This window comes from Peromyscus leucopus, chromosome 11 (assembly GCF_004664715.2).
Source record: "Peromyscus leucopus breed LL Stock chromosome 11, UCI_PerLeu_2.1, whole genome shotgun sequence".
NCBI classification, from domain to species: Eukaryota; Metazoa; Chordata; class Mammalia; order Rodentia; family Cricetidae; genus Peromyscus; species Peromyscus leucopus.
In genome coordinates this window covers 32,533,502-32,553,266 of record NC_051072.1, presented here as the reverse complement: position 1 = coordinate 32,553,266, position 19,765 = coordinate 32,533,502, and the positions used below count along the sequence as shown (strand labels likewise).

The following is a 19,765-nucleotide window of genomic DNA, read 5'->3' as shown; positions in this document are numbered from 1 at the left end:
TGGGCCCACTGAGAAACAGGTTAGAGTCATAACAAGGCCCCAGTGGGGATCATGTATGAAATTTCCAAGAAACTATTGAAAAGAAGAACAAAACAATGCCCCCAAAAAAAATTCAAATGAAAATATATACTCTACTCACATGAATGAATCATTTCTGAGAAAATGAGAATGCCCTGGAATTGAGTGGTATAGAGACCTGTCACATGCAAGATTGTGAATCTGACCTCCAACACTTGCCTCCCCCCAAAAAAAAAATACAAGCAAAAGCTTATCTGTCAAATCTCTTAGAATGTTGTGGGAAGAGAAACAATATGAGAATCAGGAGTTGGAATAAACATGAAAACTATACCTTACTACTGTCAATAGTAGTTTAATATAATTTTACATTTTAAAACTATCTATATTTTAAAATATAAATATCGACGATAGGTTGATACACAAGCTTCTTTTGGAAGATGAAGCACATTGACACTCTACTGACTGCCTAGAAATGAGAAATTTGTGTTACTTCAAACTCTCCCAATGGAAGTTTTACTTCAGTTTCTGCTCAAACAGCTAATGCTTATCTGGGAGTTCTGCAAATAGCCTTTGATTAAGGTTTCTTATTTGTTCAAGACTAACCAAGGTCTGCACTTATAATCAATGTTAGTCCCTTAGGAATGATGATTTCCTGTGTGTTGAGTCAATTACCTATATTATATACATGTTAACTTTAAAGGCAATAAATGCAAATGAATAGATATGCATCTAGGATATTCTTAGGTTTAACCTATAAGTTAATTTAGATACCATAACCCATAATTTATGCACTTATTTGTAGATTTTACTCTTTTTTTTTTTAAAAAAAGTGGACATTTCAGAATTTAGAAGATATTTGTATTATAAGGACATGAATCTCTAAATTTGAATATTTTCTTGATTGGCATTACTTAGCTTTACGTAAAATGATACTGCATTTTCTCACCCTTACAAGGCTGAGGTAATACTTTCCAATTTGCCATGTTCGTCTTTTTCATTGTAAAAGTTAGGGTTTCACAGAGAATTATTACAGAAGGCATGTTAATTATTTATACACATATATCATTTTATTTCCTCCACTTTTTAAAACCTCTGCACACGGGTCTCTTTAAAAATCCCCTAGTTTGACAGTTGGCAACTAGTCAACACTGAGCCCACTTCCTGTGAAAGGACATTATTTTGCATGTCCTTGGAGACTGGATAATTAATGTGTAATGCTTTACTTAAAACTGTAATTAAGTTTAAATTAAAATTCTTTGGGTTTTTAACAGAGAAGGAAGTATTTTGGTGCCCCTTTCACTTAAATGTAATATTTGCCAGCCTGTCTGGGCCAAACCACCTCCATTTATAGATACTTATATTGTTGTTTTAATGTTGGCATTTGGTCTGGAAACTGTAAGAAAACTTTGTTATTTTCTTCCTACCTTCAATTACAGCTGTTTCCCTTCAGTTTTTGGTAAGGACAATGTCAAACAAACTACCTGTTGTCATTCACTGTTCATCACTATTATTATTGCAGGTAGAAATGTACTGGTTAATCTTTCCTAGAAACTTCAGTTACACTACAAAGTAAGGAACACCTCCAGGCTGTTTTCTTTCTGTTTGCCAAGGATTTGGGTTCATTTGCAGATACTGCTCCTCAGGTATTCCAACATCCTACTCGGCTTGTCATGAATCAGGTTTTTATGAAGTCCTGCCTTATGGTTGTGAAGATTCATGAAAGCTCACCAGTGAACTCATCAGTCCAAGGATCAAAGATACATTCTGCTTTTTTTCCGTCTTAGGTATACACCTCAGCTCCATCTTGTACGGCTCTTATCATGTTCTGAACTCAAAATGTTTTAACTAACTCTCATAGTGGATGAAATCTATTGTTATTTTATTCTTCCACAATTTGTGAGTGACTGAATAAATTTTTTAAAAAAAGTAATACAAAACAAAACTAGCCACCAAAATTCTAGTCATGATCAGATTTGCCTTCATTGGTGGAGTTTTTCAAAAGTTTCTTGAATTCTATGATATTTTTTAAAGATGTGTTATGGCCTGAATGGAAACACATGAACTATGAACCAAAGGCTGAGGGGCTCCCAACTGGATCAGGCCCTCTGAATAGGTGAGACAGTTGATTGACTTGATATGTTTGGGAGGCATCTAGGCAGTGGTACCGGGTCCTGTGCTCATTGCATGAGTTGGCTGTTTGAAACCTGGGGCTTATGCAGGGACACTTGGCTCAGTCTGGGAGGAGGGGACTGGACCTGCCTGGACTGAGTCTACCAGGTCGATCTCAGTCCTTGGGGGAGGCTTTGCCCTGGAGGAGGTGGGAATGGGGAGTGGGCTGGGGGAAGGGGAGGGGGGCAGGAGGGGGGAGAGCAAGGGAATCCGTGGCTGATATGTAGAACTGAATGGTATTGTAAAATAAAATAAAAGGAAAAAAAAGTTGTGTTATGGCTGAATGTCCAAGTGAAAATAAGTGAGAAGCCCCAAATTAATGGTAATCTCTGCTAAAGTTGAAAGAGAATTTAAAGGACCAAGATAAACGGTGATATATTTAATGCACAAAGATATTGTTCTTCATGATCTATGTTCATACAGTTTATGTGACACTAGATATACTTCAATAATGTTGTCTAGACAAGATCCTTTTATTTTGAGTGTAGATATACACACAAATTTAAGGGGCAAATTTTTTTTTTAATGTAATAGCAAGAGGTTTATTGGCTACTGTACAGAAGGGCAAACTCTGCTCCAAAGAGCAAGAGCCGCATCTTACTGCAGCCCCATGGGGTTTTTTTTTTTTGTATTTATTTTACAATACTATTCAGTTCTACATAATATCCACAGATTCCCTTGTTCTCTCCCTTCCTGCCCCCCTCCCCTTCCCCCCAGCCCACCCCCATTCCCACCTCTTCCAGATCAAGGTCTCCCCCGAGGACTGGGATCGACCTGATAGACTCAGTCCAAGCAGGTCCAGTCCCCTCCTCCCAGATTGAGCCAAGCATCCCTGCATAAGTCCCAGGTTTCAAACAGCTAACTCATGCAATGAGCCCAGGACCTGGTATCACTGCCTAGATGCCTCCCAAACAGATCAAGCCAATCAACTGTCTCACCTATTCAGAGGGCCTGATCCAGTTGGGGGCCCCACAGCCTTTGGTTCATAGTTCATGTGTTTCCATTCATTTGGTTATTTGTCTAAGGGGCAAATTTATTATAAAATATTAATAAATAGCTTGTAAGAGATTTATTTTGTATTTTCACTAAATTGTGTTTATGTGATCTACAAAGAAGGAGAAGAGATTCTGTATGTGTGGTTATTTACAAGCAAAGCATTTGATGTAATGAGGAACTTAAACATCCAAATTTGAGATTTGGACCTAGTCCAGTTAATTGAATCCTACAGGAACCCTTTTGTGAAGCAATTGAATATTTGCAATGCGTCATTGTTTTTCTAGCATGAGATATTTTATTTCTTTTATTTCTATTTTGAAAGTGTATTCTCTTGTCTTAATTAAATATAAACTCTTGCTGTCATTGATCACATTGACTACTTCAGTTTGATACCACAGTATCTGTCATGCTAAATATACAGTACCTTAATGTGTATGGCTTGGTTAATAGAGGGCTAATCATTTCTAATCATCATATCTTCTTTTATACAATTTGGATATTGATTAATGGTTTATAATCATGATTTAAAAATAATCTATGTATATAATGTATTGTAAGTCTTCGGATTTAAAACTGAAAAAGGACACATCATTAGCACACTTAAGACTTACACTTATGTATGTATTTTGAGTATCAATTGAAATTTAATTGTTATTATTTTATCCTATTTAAATGGGTTTATGGCACAACTATCAGGGTGTCTGGCCATCCCATCACCAGAGTAGGTCAGTTCCTGCCGTCTCTCGACCATTGCCAGCAGTCTTTTGCGGGGGTATCTTTGTGGATCTCCGTGGGCCTCCCTAGCTCTCTGCTTCCTCCCCTTCTCATGTGGTCTTCATTTACCATGGTCTCCTATTCCTTGTTCTCCCTCTCTTTTCTTGATCCAGCTAGGATCTCCCACTCTCTTTCCCTCGACCGTCGCCCTTCATTGTTCCCACTCATGACCAGGCTATTCATGTAGATCTCGTCCATTTCTCCTGAGGAATCTGGATGCAGACATCCATGGCTGGGCCCCTGGTGGAGCACTGGGAGTCTAATTAGTGAGAAAGAAGAGAGTTTATATGAGCCAGAATTGTTGAAGCCAAGGTTGGATAAAGCACAGGGACAAATAACCAAATGAATGGAAGCACAGGATCTATGAACCAAAGGCTGAGGGGCCCCCAACTGGATCAGGCCCCCTGAATGGGTGAGACAGTCATTTGGCTTGATCTGTTTGGGAGGCAGCTGTGCCTTGGTGCCGGGTCCTGGGCTCGTTGCATGAGTTGGCTGTTTGAAACCTGGGACTTATGCAGGGACGCTTGGCTCGGTCTGGGAGGGGGGAATGGACCTGCCTGGACTGAGTCTACCAGGTCGATCCTGGTCCTTGGGGAGACCTTGATCTGGAGGAGGTGGGAATGGGGGTGGGCTGGGGGGAGGGGAGGGGGCAAGAGTGGGAGAACAGGGGAATCTGTGGCTATTATGTTGAACTGAATGGTGTTGTAAAATAAATAAATAAATAAATAAATAAATAAATAAATAAATAAATAAATAAATAAATGGGTTTAAAGATAAATGAGAATATGGAGAACTGGGAAGGACATTGGTGTAGAGGACATTCACTACCATGAGTTCTGGTGTATTGCCAAAACCTCAGATGCATGGTCTTCTGGCCAAATGCCTGCAGGTTCACATTGTTGGCACATTCATTGTGGCCCTGGGAGTTACTGCTTCCTGTAAGTTTGGCACGTCTGAACCCAGAAAGAAGGCGTATTCAAATTTCTACAGGAATTACAACTCCATGGAGGACTTTGAAGAGATGAGGAAGGCTGGTATCTTCTAGAATGGGAAGCAACTTCAGAATGGACAGAATTTTTTGAATTGCACTCGATAGAAGTTCATTGCTGACCTTTGTTCCTGAACTATAAAGCATGAATATGTGAGCTAAGGAGTAGTTTATCTCAATTAAACAATTAACAATTATATGGACAAAAAGAACATATATGAGAATATAAACACGTTAATTTAGTCTCTTAAATTTTCTAAGAATAAGAGACAATGTAAGCGATATGTAACTATAAGATTTCTATTACTTTTTTAAATAAAAAGGTTTTGGTATTATGCTAATAATTATTCAGTGTGTAATTTAGATACCTTTAAACAGTGAAAACTTCTGTATTTTCATGTTAAATTGATTTTTTTCCTTAAAAACGACTAGTCTTTCTTAAAATTGTTAATTATCAGACTACTAGAGAATATTATGTTGTAGATCTTTTTTTTTTTGTATCTAGGATGGATTCATTGGGAGTATGTATAAATTTCATTGTTTAGCTGCCCTATTTTCTGTGTTATTTCTTGATAAGTTTTTCTCCTGTTACTATTATCTAGTTCAGTGTATTCAGTCTTTTGACTAGTCTCTCTTTTCATGGGCCTCGCTTTTCTATTTTATGAATAAATTTTGTTCTTTGGCAATTTTGTTCATGTCTATAATTTATTGTGGTTATTTCTCCCCCTTATTTCTCTCCCACACTTGCTACACTCCTTCACCCTAGCAAATCCATTCACCATATTAATTACTTTTTGTTTTATTTTATGTTCCACAGACTTTAACTAGGGTCACCCGCGGGACCCTGTCTTTGGAACTACCTATTAGAGCCTGGTGTGCTCTCTCGTGGGAATACAACAGGATACTCTGCCATCTCTTCTCCATGAACCTGTTAGCTGCTAATAAGTCAGCAATAAGTGATAGGGCCCAGTGAGCTCCTTCCCTCCAACAGCTGACAGCTACCAGGCCTTTATTTGTGTGGATCCATAGCCAATAGCATAACTACTGTAAGTTCATTAATTCCATGGCATTGCCATGCTTTGGAGACAGCATTTTGCCATCCTTCTCCTTATCTTTCAATTTCCACATTCTTCTCACTCTCTTCTGCAATACTCCCTGGGCCTTAAGGGAGTGGTACTTCTTGTTCAGGGCTGCCCTTTATTTTCAGCATCTTGTTTAGCCAGGGATCTTTGTATTCACCCCTGACTCATGCCCAGAAGCTTCTCTGATTTGGGCTGAGAGTTGCCTTTTTATGTGGGCATACACGTATACTGAAGGTTGTTTGGAGATATGTCAATTTAGCTAAGCCAGTATTAGGCTCATCCCTAGGGGCTAAGTCTTTGGTCATGGGTTTTTAAAATAGGTTTACCTCACTGGGCAGGAATTCCCTTTTATACAGCAGGTCTCAAATAGAAGAAGGGAGTGGTTGTTGCCTCCTATAACTCTTAAACCACTATTGTAACCATAGACTCATTTCCCTTGGCAGATAGGTATTGAATTTCATAGAGTCTACATCTTGGTAAAACCAGGATGTCTTTACACCTTCTTCGCCCATCCAGCACTATGAAAGCTATCAAACTGTAAACTATGTGGTGTCTTATCAACTAATTCTTTTAAATAATTAGTGGAATGGCAAGAGTCTGTACTGCTTTGGCAGTTCTGGAACACCAGTTACCAATAACTTCTTTGAATATAGCCCACTAACAGTTTTGTTTAGTGATCTATTACTTCTAAGAATGGCTTTGTATAGGCTCATTGAGTGTCTGCCTTCAAACACCTTGTCATGTCTTTTGATTAGGTTGCCAGATAGTAGGCAAATATCTTATTGGGTGATTCTGTTTTAGCTTACCAGGGCTCCTCCCTTCCATAATATATTCATAACTTCTGATTGGCTTTCTCATACCCTCACCTCACTGATTAACCCTTCATTAGCTACATTTCCCAGTTCTCCTACCTCCACCTCTCGCCCTGTTGGAACATTTCTACTCTCAATATTTCTCTATCCTCATTTTACCTATGGACCCTTATCCATCCTCATTGAAGGCAACACTTACCCTGCTCTTCCCTTTCTAGTTTCCCAGCTTCTAGAAATATCCCAAGTTAAACACACAATACTGAAGAGTTGAGTCTAGAATTCGCATACAAAAGAAACATAAGACATTTCTGGTCCTAGGTTCCCTTGCTCAGTATAATTTTCCCAATTCCATTGATTTATCTGTAAACCCCATAATGTCATTTTTCTTTATAACTGAATACAATCCCACTAATGTACGTGTACTACATTTTTCATTATCTGTTTGTTACTTGATAGACATCTCAATATTTTGAGACCAGGTCCTCCTATGCAGCCCAAACTGGCCTCAGATTAGTGGACCCCCTGCCTCAGCATTACAGAAATAAATGAACATAAATACACACACACACACACACACACACACACACACACACACACACACACACCCCACATGTGTATTGTATGCATATGGATGTACTCGCTCATTCTAATGTCTGTGTAGGGCAGAATTTCACATTGGTTATCTTATCTATCTTTTTTTTATCTAGTTTTTTGAGACAGAGTCTCTCACTGAATGTGAGCTCACTGACTTGCTAGATAGGCTGGCCATCAAACTCTGGGGATCCACTTGTCTCCACCTGTCCCCCAACCCCAACCCAGCATTTGTTTATATGTGTGTGCTTGCATTCATGGCCAGCTTTTAAGCAGACGCTGGGAATGTAAACTCAGGCATAAACTCCATTTATGCAACAAGCACTTTCTTCACCAAGCTGTGACATCAGCCCCAGTGGAATAGTTTTTATGACAGTGTTGTTTTTATATTTCTTTATGCTGTTTTATGTTTCTTTATAGATACCTCATTGGTGATTTTGTCTTAGCCTACGATGGCTCCTTCCTCTCATAATATTTTTCTTTAATTACAGGTTGATATGCTACCTTCAGTTTCCTTAAAGATATTAAGCATTTAATTCTTGTTCATTTCTAACCACTCTAATATCCATTGTTTCTGTGGGATCTTTTTTTGACATTTCTGAGTCTCTTGACTGTCATTTGTTCCCTCACATACTCAAATTTTCCCTGTGGATTCGTGTTTGTTGAGACTTTGCCTGCAGGACCTCTTTTCAAGGTTTAAATTATCACTCTCCCAACTGCTGAAAGCACTTGCCTGCTCTTAGGGAACTATTTTGACATGCAATTACTATATTCTCAGTTTGGGGCTTGGAGTTTTTGGATCCTGAAAATGTAATCATTATTGTGCTAGGTCCACATGAGGATGACTTGTTGATAAGGAATTTCTGATAACACTTCTTTGTAAGTGTTGTCTAGTTTGGCCTAAATCAAATGACCAGAGGTTTCCTTCATCTCCCTCAGTGAGACTCTTCTTGTAGTTTTTGTACCAAAGAACACTTTTGGGGAATCCTGTATTCATGCAGAGTTTGCTGATACCTATATTTTCTTTAAGTTTCTTTCATTATTAAGAATTTGATACATAGACAAGGACATTTGATCATATTGGCCTCCCACTTCCCCCTCCAACTCCTTCCATGTGCTTTCTGACATGACCCCTTCCCAACTGTATATCTTAAAAAAAACAAACAGCAAAACACTAAACACTATTAACATTGCCCTTGATCACCCACCATAAGTACACAGCAAGTCCCCATTGCTGAAGATTATAGACAAAATCAGTCTTAAACTAACCAGGAACTTCCTTCCTGCTGGATCACTTTCACAACTCTAAAGAAACTCTGCAGGCTGCTGAGGGACCAAAGACATCAATGGTCTTACTCTGTGCTGCTATCTGTTTTCATTCATGGAGGCTGACCTTGTCTTCTGACTGCTATGGTGATTGCGAGGGGCACTGAAGATTGGCATATACAACTATGAAATGTCCTGGCTTACAGAATTACTCTCTTGACTTTGAGCATTCTCATTTACTTCTGATTTTGGTAGAAATTCTTTTTTCCCCACTACCATATGAAAAAAAAACACAGTTTCTAAAAGACTTTTTGGTTTATCCAGAACTTTAAAAAGAATCATTCTGATGTACCTTTTCCTGAAAATGGGAAGAATTACCTGTTATCCCATCGCTTGAGAGAGGAAGGCATGAATTCTCATCCACACAGAGAATTTGAGGCTAGTTCAATTATCTGAAATCCTACTGAGAGAGGGGGAATGGAATAAAGAGACAGACAGACACACACACACACACACACACACACACACACAGATAGAGAAGAGAGAGAGAGAGAGAGAGAGAGAGAGAGAGAGAGAGAGAGAGAACACTGAAAAACAGAGATGAGACAGAGTGTACAAAATGGAGACAAATATTTTGCAATAATTACATGGGCAATTTTTGCTGATTCAAAACAACATCATTTAACATAATATGGACTGTAAATAGTCAAGATACACATCTAAACTCTATCAGAAGTAATTTCCCCAAAGTTGACTTTAACTAGACCATTGATAACAAGTTTTTAAAAAAAAACCTTTTATTGTAGATTATGAACATATTGTTAAAAAATGTCCTTTAGATTATATTAACACAAGCTATGCTTGGATACCATGAGTTCTACCACTAAAAGTGCTAAATTTTCAAGCCAATACCCTATCATTTTTTAAAATGGGGTTTCTTTGTATTTTACTATTACACTATAAATATCCAAATTTTCTAGGTTAAAAAAAAGATTGTATATTCAGCCAGCTACAAGAGAAAGAAACAAAATAAACCTTAATAAAACCACCACATTGGCAATTATACCTGTGTTGTCATAGTAAATATTCTTGGTAACTTCTGAACAGAAAATACGTTTGCAACTTAATGTGATATTCAGACCTTTGTTTCAGGGAGGAAACAAATACTCTGAAGACATCTGTCAGGGATTTAAGTCTATAACCAGGTCTTACCAGATTTACCATGTAATCTGTAGTCGCTGGAAAAGGTTGATTTACCATCTAATCTAAAAGATATTACTCTAGATTTCATACTGTAGTCAGAATTTCATGCATTTTGTGGTGTCCAGAAAATTACTAAGATATGCATGTATTTGTGTGAGAGAACTTTCTGCAGGTTTTTCTACTTATTTTAAAACTCCACATGAAAATAAATACACTAGAAAATGGGACCCCATACATTTAGAAACTTGACAGTTTTACATATGTGTGCATACTAAGGATATTTATTCACTCTACTCATTAACTGTCTCCTTTAAGTTTATTTATTATTATTCGACATATATTCTTTCAAGAAAGATAAATTCCACTTAAGGGCACGAGATGATTGAATTTTGGCTGTTGCATAATTATTTGGTATTAATAGTGTGCTTTGTGTGAATCTTTATAGAGAGTTTACACTATATAATCAATTTCACAATATGTCTCATTTCCCTGTAAGTATTAGACTTGAAATTCTATACTTAAGATATGCCACTGCTTATGGCATAAAACAAAATCTCTGGAGTAAAGGAATTTCAGTGGTATGAGATTATATTTCATTTTATAATGTCAAAAGATACACAAAAATATTCATAACAGTTAAGAAGTCTGACCTTTAAATTAGTCACATCAAATTCCAGGCATGAACATTAAAATTAGCTCATGACCAATGTATTTCTGAAAAAAAAAAAAAGAAGAAGAAGAAGGAGCAGCGTGGTCATATTACAAAGGCTGTTACATTAGAAAGATCTTTAAAGAATGGGTTAATTATGTGGAAAACAAAATCAAGAATTCTAAGGTTTTGAATTAAGGATGAAGAATATGATATGTCGACTTCAAGTTCTTGAATGTGGACATTTTCGTGATGTTCTTCAAATTGCTTCTCTAGTGCTGGTGGCTATAAACTTGAGCCTGTTGTGATCTCTCCCCTTGCCTTCCTTGTGACCAGAGAGTTTTCAAGTTGGTGAGCTGAAGTGAATGTTTAATATGTGGCTAAAGTGTACTTAATAAATACACTGGAGAACTGACCTTGGCCAGATGGGCAGATCTTTACTCCTTACTTTAAAACATTTCCCAAGCTCACCATTTCCCATCACCTACAGCTTGTTCCAGGCGGTTAAGGCAAAAGGACTTAAGACAAACATGTTTGCAGCCACAAAGCCTCAGTTATCTGCTTTATTCCCCATCTACTTTTTATTTGCTTTGCTCTCTTTCTTTTCTTTTAAACTTTTATTACTTTACAAAGAATCAAGTTTCTTTATGGCATTTCCCAAACAACATTTGTCTTTCTTGTTTCTTTCCTGACTTCTCATCTCTTCCTTCCTTATGCTCTTAGCCAGAAGCTTTCTCTGCACCTTCTTGTCACGTGCAGCCTATTGAATTTCTCAACGCCCTTGGTTTCACTCTCATAGGCCTTTATTTTCATGCGTGACAACATTCAGAATTAGGATCTGCATGTAAGAGACTGTGTCACTTTCCTTACTAATTTCCAGGTCAATTCATCATCCTGAAATTTTTTATAATTTTATTCTTCTCGATAGTGCAGTATTGGGATTAATCCATGGAGTCTATTTAATGATCAAAGAAATTTATTTGGGGGTTAACTCACAAGACAGAATAAAGGAATTTCTCACACGATCCTGGAAGGGTGAGGCATGGTTCAACGCGGTTCTCTGGTGAGTTCTGCCCTGGTCTGTACCAGCATCCAAAAGCACCAGGTAGCGAAGGGAAGAGGTAGCTGTCTATGTGCATCCTAGGTCTTAAGTGTTCCTAGTGGCCACACCCCATAGGAAAGCTACTGGTTTAGGAATGTTGATATTGTATCCAGCAACTCTACTGAAAGAGATTGTTAGATGTAACAGTTTTCTAGTAAAATCTTCGAGTCTCTTAAGTGTAGAATCCTGTTGTCTGAAAATAAAGATAATTTCAATTCTTTCTTTCCCATTTTTTTTAATCTGTTCACGTCTTTTTCTTCTCATACTTCTCTAGCTAAGACTTCCAGCACAATACTGACAAAGAATGGAGATAGTGGGAATCCTCTTCTCCATTTCAGATTTTAATGGGAATGTTCTCAGTTTTTCTCCATTTAGTGTTATCTATAGGTTTGTAATGTAAAACCTTTATTATTTTAAGGTATATTCTATATATTCCTAATTTCTCTAGATCTTATATCATGAAGGCGTATTGAACATTATTAAATACCTTTTCCATATCTCTAGAGATTATTGTGTGATTTCTGTCCTTAAATTTTTATTTCGTAAGTAACAGTTATTTATTTCTGTACATTATAACAACCTTGCAACTTTGGGGTGATGCCAACTAGATCTTGGTGTGTGATCTTTGCATTTGTCATGTGTACCGAGCACTTCTGTACTCTCTCATGTCACCTTGTAATGAGTCAACGTTTTAGCAAGAATGACAACCTACATGCTCTGTGGTTTACTGGGTGAGGCAATTGGACCATACTTTGCTTTAGATCTGGGCTCCTTACTACTCATATATTATCTTAGGCTTCTCTGTAGCTTTAACATAGGATGACTGTTGGAACCTGTCAACATCTGTGCACACACAACTTGAATCTTCCTGAAGTCAGTGTCACTCTTGACAAATGTATGATGAGAGCTGATAGATAACCCTTGAGGTTGATAGTTATTTTATAATACTGTATCTCATACAGTACTTTCATCCTCCATTTCTGCTGTCACAAATTACCATCAAAATGCTAACATTTCACCTTATTATATTAAAATACTTCGATTTAAAATGAGCTTTCTCTGTTATGCTGTATGCTGCCACCATGTGTACTCCATCACTGCAACTTACTTTTCCCCAAAATCATTTTCAAGAAGTATTTCCTCCTAAGAACCTCCTTGAATGTGGGATTCAAAAGCACATATCCATAGTCACTAATAATTTAAGTATCAAGTTTTAAAAACAAATAGAATGGTCAGGCATGAAGGTGTACACCTTCAATACTGGAGTCACAGGCAGGATTGCAAGAGGTTTGGCCCCACTTTGGTTATGTAGCAAATTCTAGGCTATCCTAGACTGTAGAGCAAGACTCCACATTCCCCCCAATTAAACTAAATCAACCAACCAAGCAAACAATAACAAAAACCCCAACAATTGAAAAAAAAAAAATTTAAAATGAAAGAAAAAAAAGGTCAAATATATATAAATAAAAATAATATATTATCAAGCACTTGTGTTAACCTTGTTTAGAGCATAGAAGAGCATAGAATTAAACACTTGAGAAAGAAGTGGATTTTTTTTTTTTTTTTTTTTGGGTCTATGAAGCAAACTTCCTGTGTTAAGTTTCAGGATGTAACACAAGTGAGCTCATTAAAATATATAAATCAATGCAGTGTTATTAGAAAGGTATGGTGTTTTTTTTGTTTGTTTTTAATTGTTTTTGTCTAAGACAATATTGGATACTGCTATGTTAGTCCGGCATTATCTACTTCATATTACAAATAATAGATTGATCAGTTCATCTCTCTCTGATTATTGGCATGGCCTGATAATTATGTCTTTCTAAGCTTAAACTGTGAAAAACTGTCTCTGATAATGCCTAAGCCAGAAATATTTGCCCCAAATAAAACCCCCTTCTCTTTAAGATCAAATGATAAAATTTGCTGAGTGGGCAGTAAATAAGTACACTAAAAATGTATTTCTAATATCAAAATCTTTGGTAACCTTAGATTAGTTGGATGTTGGATAAACTGATAAAAATTCAATGATTGATCTGATTAAAAAAAAAACAATGAATCATGTACGACATTGCTTTGCTAGCTCAATAAATGTGCCATGCTTAAAGAGTCTTACTTAGGATTCCATTTGCTGTGATAAACACCATAAGCAAAAGTAACTTGGAGAGGAAAGGGTTTATTCCAGTTTACAACTCCAGGTCACATGGTCTGTTATAGAAAGAAGTCAGGGTAGAAACCCAGAGGTAAGAACAGGTGCAGAGGCCACAGAAGAGTGCAACTTCCTGGCTTGCTCCTCATGGCTTGCCAAGCTTGCTCTCTTAGAACACCCAGGACCACCTGCCCAGGGTTGGCACAGCCCAGAGTGAGCTGAGCTCTCCCACATCTATCATTAATCAAGAAAATTCATTGCAGATTTGCTTACAGGCAAATCTTCTTGAGGCGTTTTCTCAATTGAAAGTCCCTCTTCTCAAATGACTCTAGTCTGTGTCAAGTTGACATAAAACTGACCAGCACAATGTATAAATAAGATAATAAACTCGTAAAATATAAAAGACATGCTGAACACTTATGACACACATCAGAAACTATTCTAAAAGAGTCAGTCTATCTGAGAGTATGAATTTTAACCTCACATTTCATTCTCTCTCTTTGTAAACTGAAGGATAAAAATATGTTGAGTGACAGGTCACACTAGTTTTGGAGCTTGTGTATGTCTTGAATAATAATTCTGAAAATGGAAAAACTGTTCTGTATTATTGTAGCGAGGGAAGACCATTGTCACATAAACAAAAGGACCTCAACAGTAATTTAACCTGAGTTACATACTTGACAGCTTACTCCCTTGCCAGACTTCCCCATTCTTTCAGTATAAAAATAAATAATGGATTTTGCCTAATTTGCTTTTCCAAGTAGGACATCTATTTAATATAGCTACACATTACAAATGCATATATTTTATTACATACAAAAAATTTAACGTGGTGTTCTGTACTACGATGAATTAGGGATTAAGAATTAAATGCTAAATGAAGCAATTAATGTACGATGATATAGTTTTAGATTATATTTTGGTTGGTGTGCAAATATGTTACCCAGCCTATATTTATGGGTTTTGTGATTCAAATGAACAATTTGTATACAAGTACCATGTTTTTGTGCCAAGAGAATTCATTTTATTCCTTTGAATAAAATCTTTTCATGTTTGTCATACTGCAGTCAAAATTCTTTGGAAATAATTACAATGAATTATTATAATAATCAACTGTGGAACTGATAAATATTCTTTTGTTAAAGAGAAAAAAGAAAAATTCAGGTGGAAGCACCAGGGATGAATATTACGTGTAAGGGAGAAATTATCTCTTTAAAAAGACAGTGTCCCTTTAAAACAACCTTACTGTACCAGAGAACTAATAATTTTATTTCCTCTGACCATCCAGTGCTCTGATTTAGGAAAATAATAAAGAAGACAAATTTTCCTGGAACTCTTAATGTAGTGGAAATACATTGATTATATTGAATTTATGATTACTTTATAGGAACTAACTCTATTTTCTATAGTTTATATGCATATCATATTGAATATAATGTAAATGTAATATACCATGTCCTTATGAGATGAGACAATTACTTAGAACAATGGGTTTATTTACTTATGACTCTTAAAAGATGATGTTAAGCAACCCATAACACCTGTTTTACTTACCTCCAGCTTTATTTAAATGTCCTGATAGCCAGGTGGGGTGGTGCATCTCTTTAATCTCAGTATTCACAGACAGAGGCAGGTGGATCTCTAAGTCAAACAAACAAACAAACAAAAAACAAACAAACACAGAAACAAGTCCTGAGTGCTAGACTATCACAACTGGAAGTGACAACTGTATTCCATTATGTCACTGTTGAATATTGCTATAGTTCAGGCAATTGCATATTTAATTCACTATATTTTACTAACTAATTAATAAAAGGAAATTTCACAGACAAGAACTGCAAAGTGCTAAAGCAAAGAAGTGGGAATATCTAGCAGATCTTATGTAAAATTCTATAAGCATATAAAACTTATTTAAGAAAATTTTCAAGATATACAAAAACCATCTGTGATAAACACAGCTTATTGATATTTGCTCTGTTTTGATTTCTATTGTAATGATAAACATCATGACCAAAATCAACACTGCAACAGAACACCAGCTTCAGCTTCCCTTTCCCTCTGCCAAGGCCTCCTGTGGATACCACAGATTCCTGACCTACCTCCCCACAGTCATTTATACATCAGAGCCTCCAACACCAGTATGCATCCCCTGTGGACACACCAGCCTAGCAGCTTAATAAAATAGGCAACATACAACCCATATACTCTCAGAAAATCCAGAGAGGAAAGAAAAAACAAGGAATAAAACACCTACCCAACAAAGACAAACATCTAGACCTATAATCTCCCCAATGGAGATGCCTATACACCAGCATAAGAACACAATCGCACACTAAGTGCATGGTGGCACACCCCTTTAATCCCAGCACTTGGGAGGCAGAGGCAGGCAGATCTCTGTGAGTTCGAGGCCAGCCTGGGCTACAGAGTGAGTTCCGGGAAAGGCGCAAAGCTACACAGAGAAACCCTGTCTCAAAAAAAAAAAAAAAAAAGAAAAAAAAAAAAAAGAACACAATCAACAACAGGCAGGGTAATATGTCTCCACTAGAGCCCAGCTATCCTATTACAGCAGACCCTGAATATTCCAACAGCGCTGAAGCACAAGAAAAGGACCTTAAAACCAACTATATAAAGATGATAGAGGTTCCTAAAGAAGAAATGAAAAAATCCCTTAAAGAAACCCAGGAAGGCGCGCGCGCACGCACACACACACACACACACACACACACACACACACACACAAAGGAAAAAAAATGGAGAAAATGAATAAATCCCTTAAAGAAAGCCAGCAAAATACAAACAAACAATTGGAGGAAATGAATAAATTCCTTAAAGAAAGACAAGAACAAACACTTGAAGGAAACAAAACTATTCAAGACCTAAAAGTGGAAGTAACAAAAAACAAAACAAAACAAAACAAAAAAACCAAAAAGAAACAACCAACCAAAACAAAACCAAAAACCCAACCTTAGGTAATTGTCCAAAGGAAAAATTTAGGAATTTGAACAGGAACTACAGAAGCAGGCTTCACCAATAGAATACAAAAGATGGAAGAAAGAATCTCAAGTGTTGACATTGAAGATACCATATATATTAGTAAAAGAAAATGTTAAATCTAAAAAAATTTCTGATACAAGACATCCAAGAAATCTGGGACACTGTGAAAAGACCAAACCTCAGAATAATAGGAATAGAAGAAGGAGAAGAATCCCAGCTCAAAGACCCAGAAAACATTTTCAACAAAATCATAGAAGAAAATTTTCCTAACCTAAAGAAGGAGAGGCCTATAAAGTTACAAAAAGCATACAGAACACCAAATAGATTGGACCAGAAAAGAAAGTCCCCTCTTCACATAATAATCCAAATACAACATACAAAACAAAAGAAGAATATTAAAAGCTGCAAGGGAAAAAGACCAAGTACCAAATAAAGTCAGACATAGAATTACACCTGACTTCTCAATTGAGTGCCTGGACAGATGTGCTGCAGACTCTAAGAAACCAAAGATGCCAGGCCTGACTACTATACCCAACAAAACTTTCAATCACTGTAGATGGAGAAAATAACATATTTCATGATAAAGTTAAATTAAAATAACAATATCTATCTACAAATCCAGTCCTAAAGAGGATGCTAGAAGGAAAACTCCAACACAAGGAGGTTAACCCCACTCATGGAAACAGAAAATAAATTCTCACTAGCAAAACCAAAAGAAGGGAAGCACACATACAGACACACACACACATACACACACACACACACACACACTACCACCACCACCACTATCACCATCATTAATAATAATGAAATAAGAGTACGATCATTGATCATTGATGTCTCTCAATATCAATGGTCTCAAGTCCTCAATAAAAAGATACAGACTAATAGAATTATGCTAAACCAGGATCCATCCTTCTACTACATCCAAGAAACACACTTCAACACAAAGGACAGACATTACCTCAGGGTAAACATTTGGAAAATGATACTCCAAGCAAATAAACCCAAGAAACAAGCTGGAATAGCCATTTTAATGTCTAACAAAATACACTTCAAACCAAAAGTAATCAAAAGAGATGAGGATGGACACTACATACACATCAAAGGAAATATCCACCAAGATGACATTTCAATTCTTAACACATATACCCCAGACACAAGGTTACCCACTTTTGTAAATGAAACACCACTACAGCTTAAGTCACATGTTAATCCATACACACTGATAGTGGGGAGACTTCAATATCACACTCTCACTAATGGACAGGTCATCCAGACAAAAACTAAACAGAAAAATAGCAGCTAAAAGATAGTTACAAACCATTTCACCCAAACATAAAAGAATATACCCTCTTCTCAGTATCTCATAAAACTTTATCCAAAATTGACCACATACTCAGTTACAAGGAAAGTTTCAACAGATACAAGAAATTTGAAATAACTTCCAGCAGTCTATCAATCTGGATTAAAGCTGGATATCACCAACAGTAGAAAGCTTACAAACACATGGAAACTGAACAACTCTCTACTGAATGAAGAGAGACTTTATTTCAAGACAGAAATAAAGTAAGAAATAAAGACTTTCTAGAATTCAATGACAGTGAATACACAGGATACCCAGACTTAGGGGATACAATGAAAGTGGTGCTAAGGGAAAAGTTCATTGCACTAAGCGCCTACATAAAAAATTTGGAGAGATCTCTTACTATCAACTTAATAGCATACATGAAAACTCTAGAGCAAAAAGGAGTAAGCATACCCAAGAGGCATGGATGGCAAGAAATAATGAAATTGAGGGTTGAATTTTAAAAAAAAAGCAAAGAGAACAACACAAAGAATCAATGAGAAAAAGAGTTGGTTCTTTGAGAAAAATCAAGAAGATAGACAAACCCTTATCCAAACTAACTAAAAGACAGAAAGAGGAGATCCAAATTGACAAAATCAGAAAGGAAAAGTGGGACACAGTAATAGATAGTGAGAAAAACTAGAGATTCATAAGGATTTATCTTAAAAACCTGTACTCCACCAAATTGGAAAAACAAAAAGAAATGGAAATTTTCTCAATACATATAACTTACCAAAGTTAAATCAAGATTAGATAAGCAATTTAAACTGACATATCACCTAGAGTGAAATAGAAGCAATCATTTAAAGTCTCCCAACCAAAAATAGCCCAGGGCCAGACAGTTTTAACTCAAAATTCTACCAGATTTTTAAAGAAGAGATAACTCCAATTCTCCCAAAATTATTCCACAAAATAGAAACAGAAAGAACCTTGCCAAAGTCATTATATGAGGCCAGAGCTACCCTGATGCCCAAACCCCACAAAGAAAAAGAATTACAGACCAATTTCCCTTATGAACATAGATGCAAAGATAATGAAATACTTTCGCACTAAATACAAATACACATAAAAAAGATCATGCACCATGATCAAGCAGTCTTCATCCCAGAGATGCAGTGATGGTTCAACATACACAAATCAGTAAATGTAATCCAAAAAATTACATATCAATAAACTGAAAGTAAAAAAGCACATGATCATCTTATTAGATAATGAAAGTACCTTCGACAAAATGCAACACCCCTTCATGATAAAAGTCCTGGAGAGATAAAGGATATGAGAGATATACCTAAACACAATAAAGGTGATTAAGAGCAAGCCTATAGCCAACATCAAATTAAATATAGAGACACTCAAAGCAATTCCATTAAAATCAGGAACAAGACAAGGTTGCCACTCTTTCATATCATTCAATATAGTACTTGAAGTTTTAGATAGATCAATAAGACAATTGAAAGAGATCTAAGGGATACAAATTGGAAAGGAAGAGGTCATGAAATCATTATTTGCAGAACATATGATAGTATACATAAGTGACCCTAAAAATTCCACCTCAGAAATTCTACAGCTGATATACACTTTCAGCAAAGTGGCTGGATACAACCTAACTCAAAAAATCAGTAGCCCTCCC

At 36.5% G+C, this 19,765-nt stretch overlaps 1 protein-coding gene across 1 annotated transcript; it reads left to right on the top strand.

Moving 5' to 3' along the window:
- The first annotated feature begins 4,786 nt into the window (after positions 1-4,786).
- On the top strand, positions 4,787-5,002 carry LOC114704190 (cytochrome c oxidase subunit 6C-like). The gene has a single exon (XM_037209558.1). The coding sequence runs from the start codon at positions 4,787-4,789 to the stop codon at positions 5,000-5,002; it is 216 nt and encodes a 71-aa protein (XP_037065453.1).
- The last annotated feature ends 14,763 nt before the right edge of the window (positions 5,003-19,765 follow it).

Bases quoted from the DNA above. Each gene is read 5' to 3' on its own strand.
- LOC114704190 (XM_037209558.1), top strand. From the start codon at position 4,787: ATGAGTTCTGGTGTATTGCCAAAACCTCAGATGCATGGTCTTCTGGCC.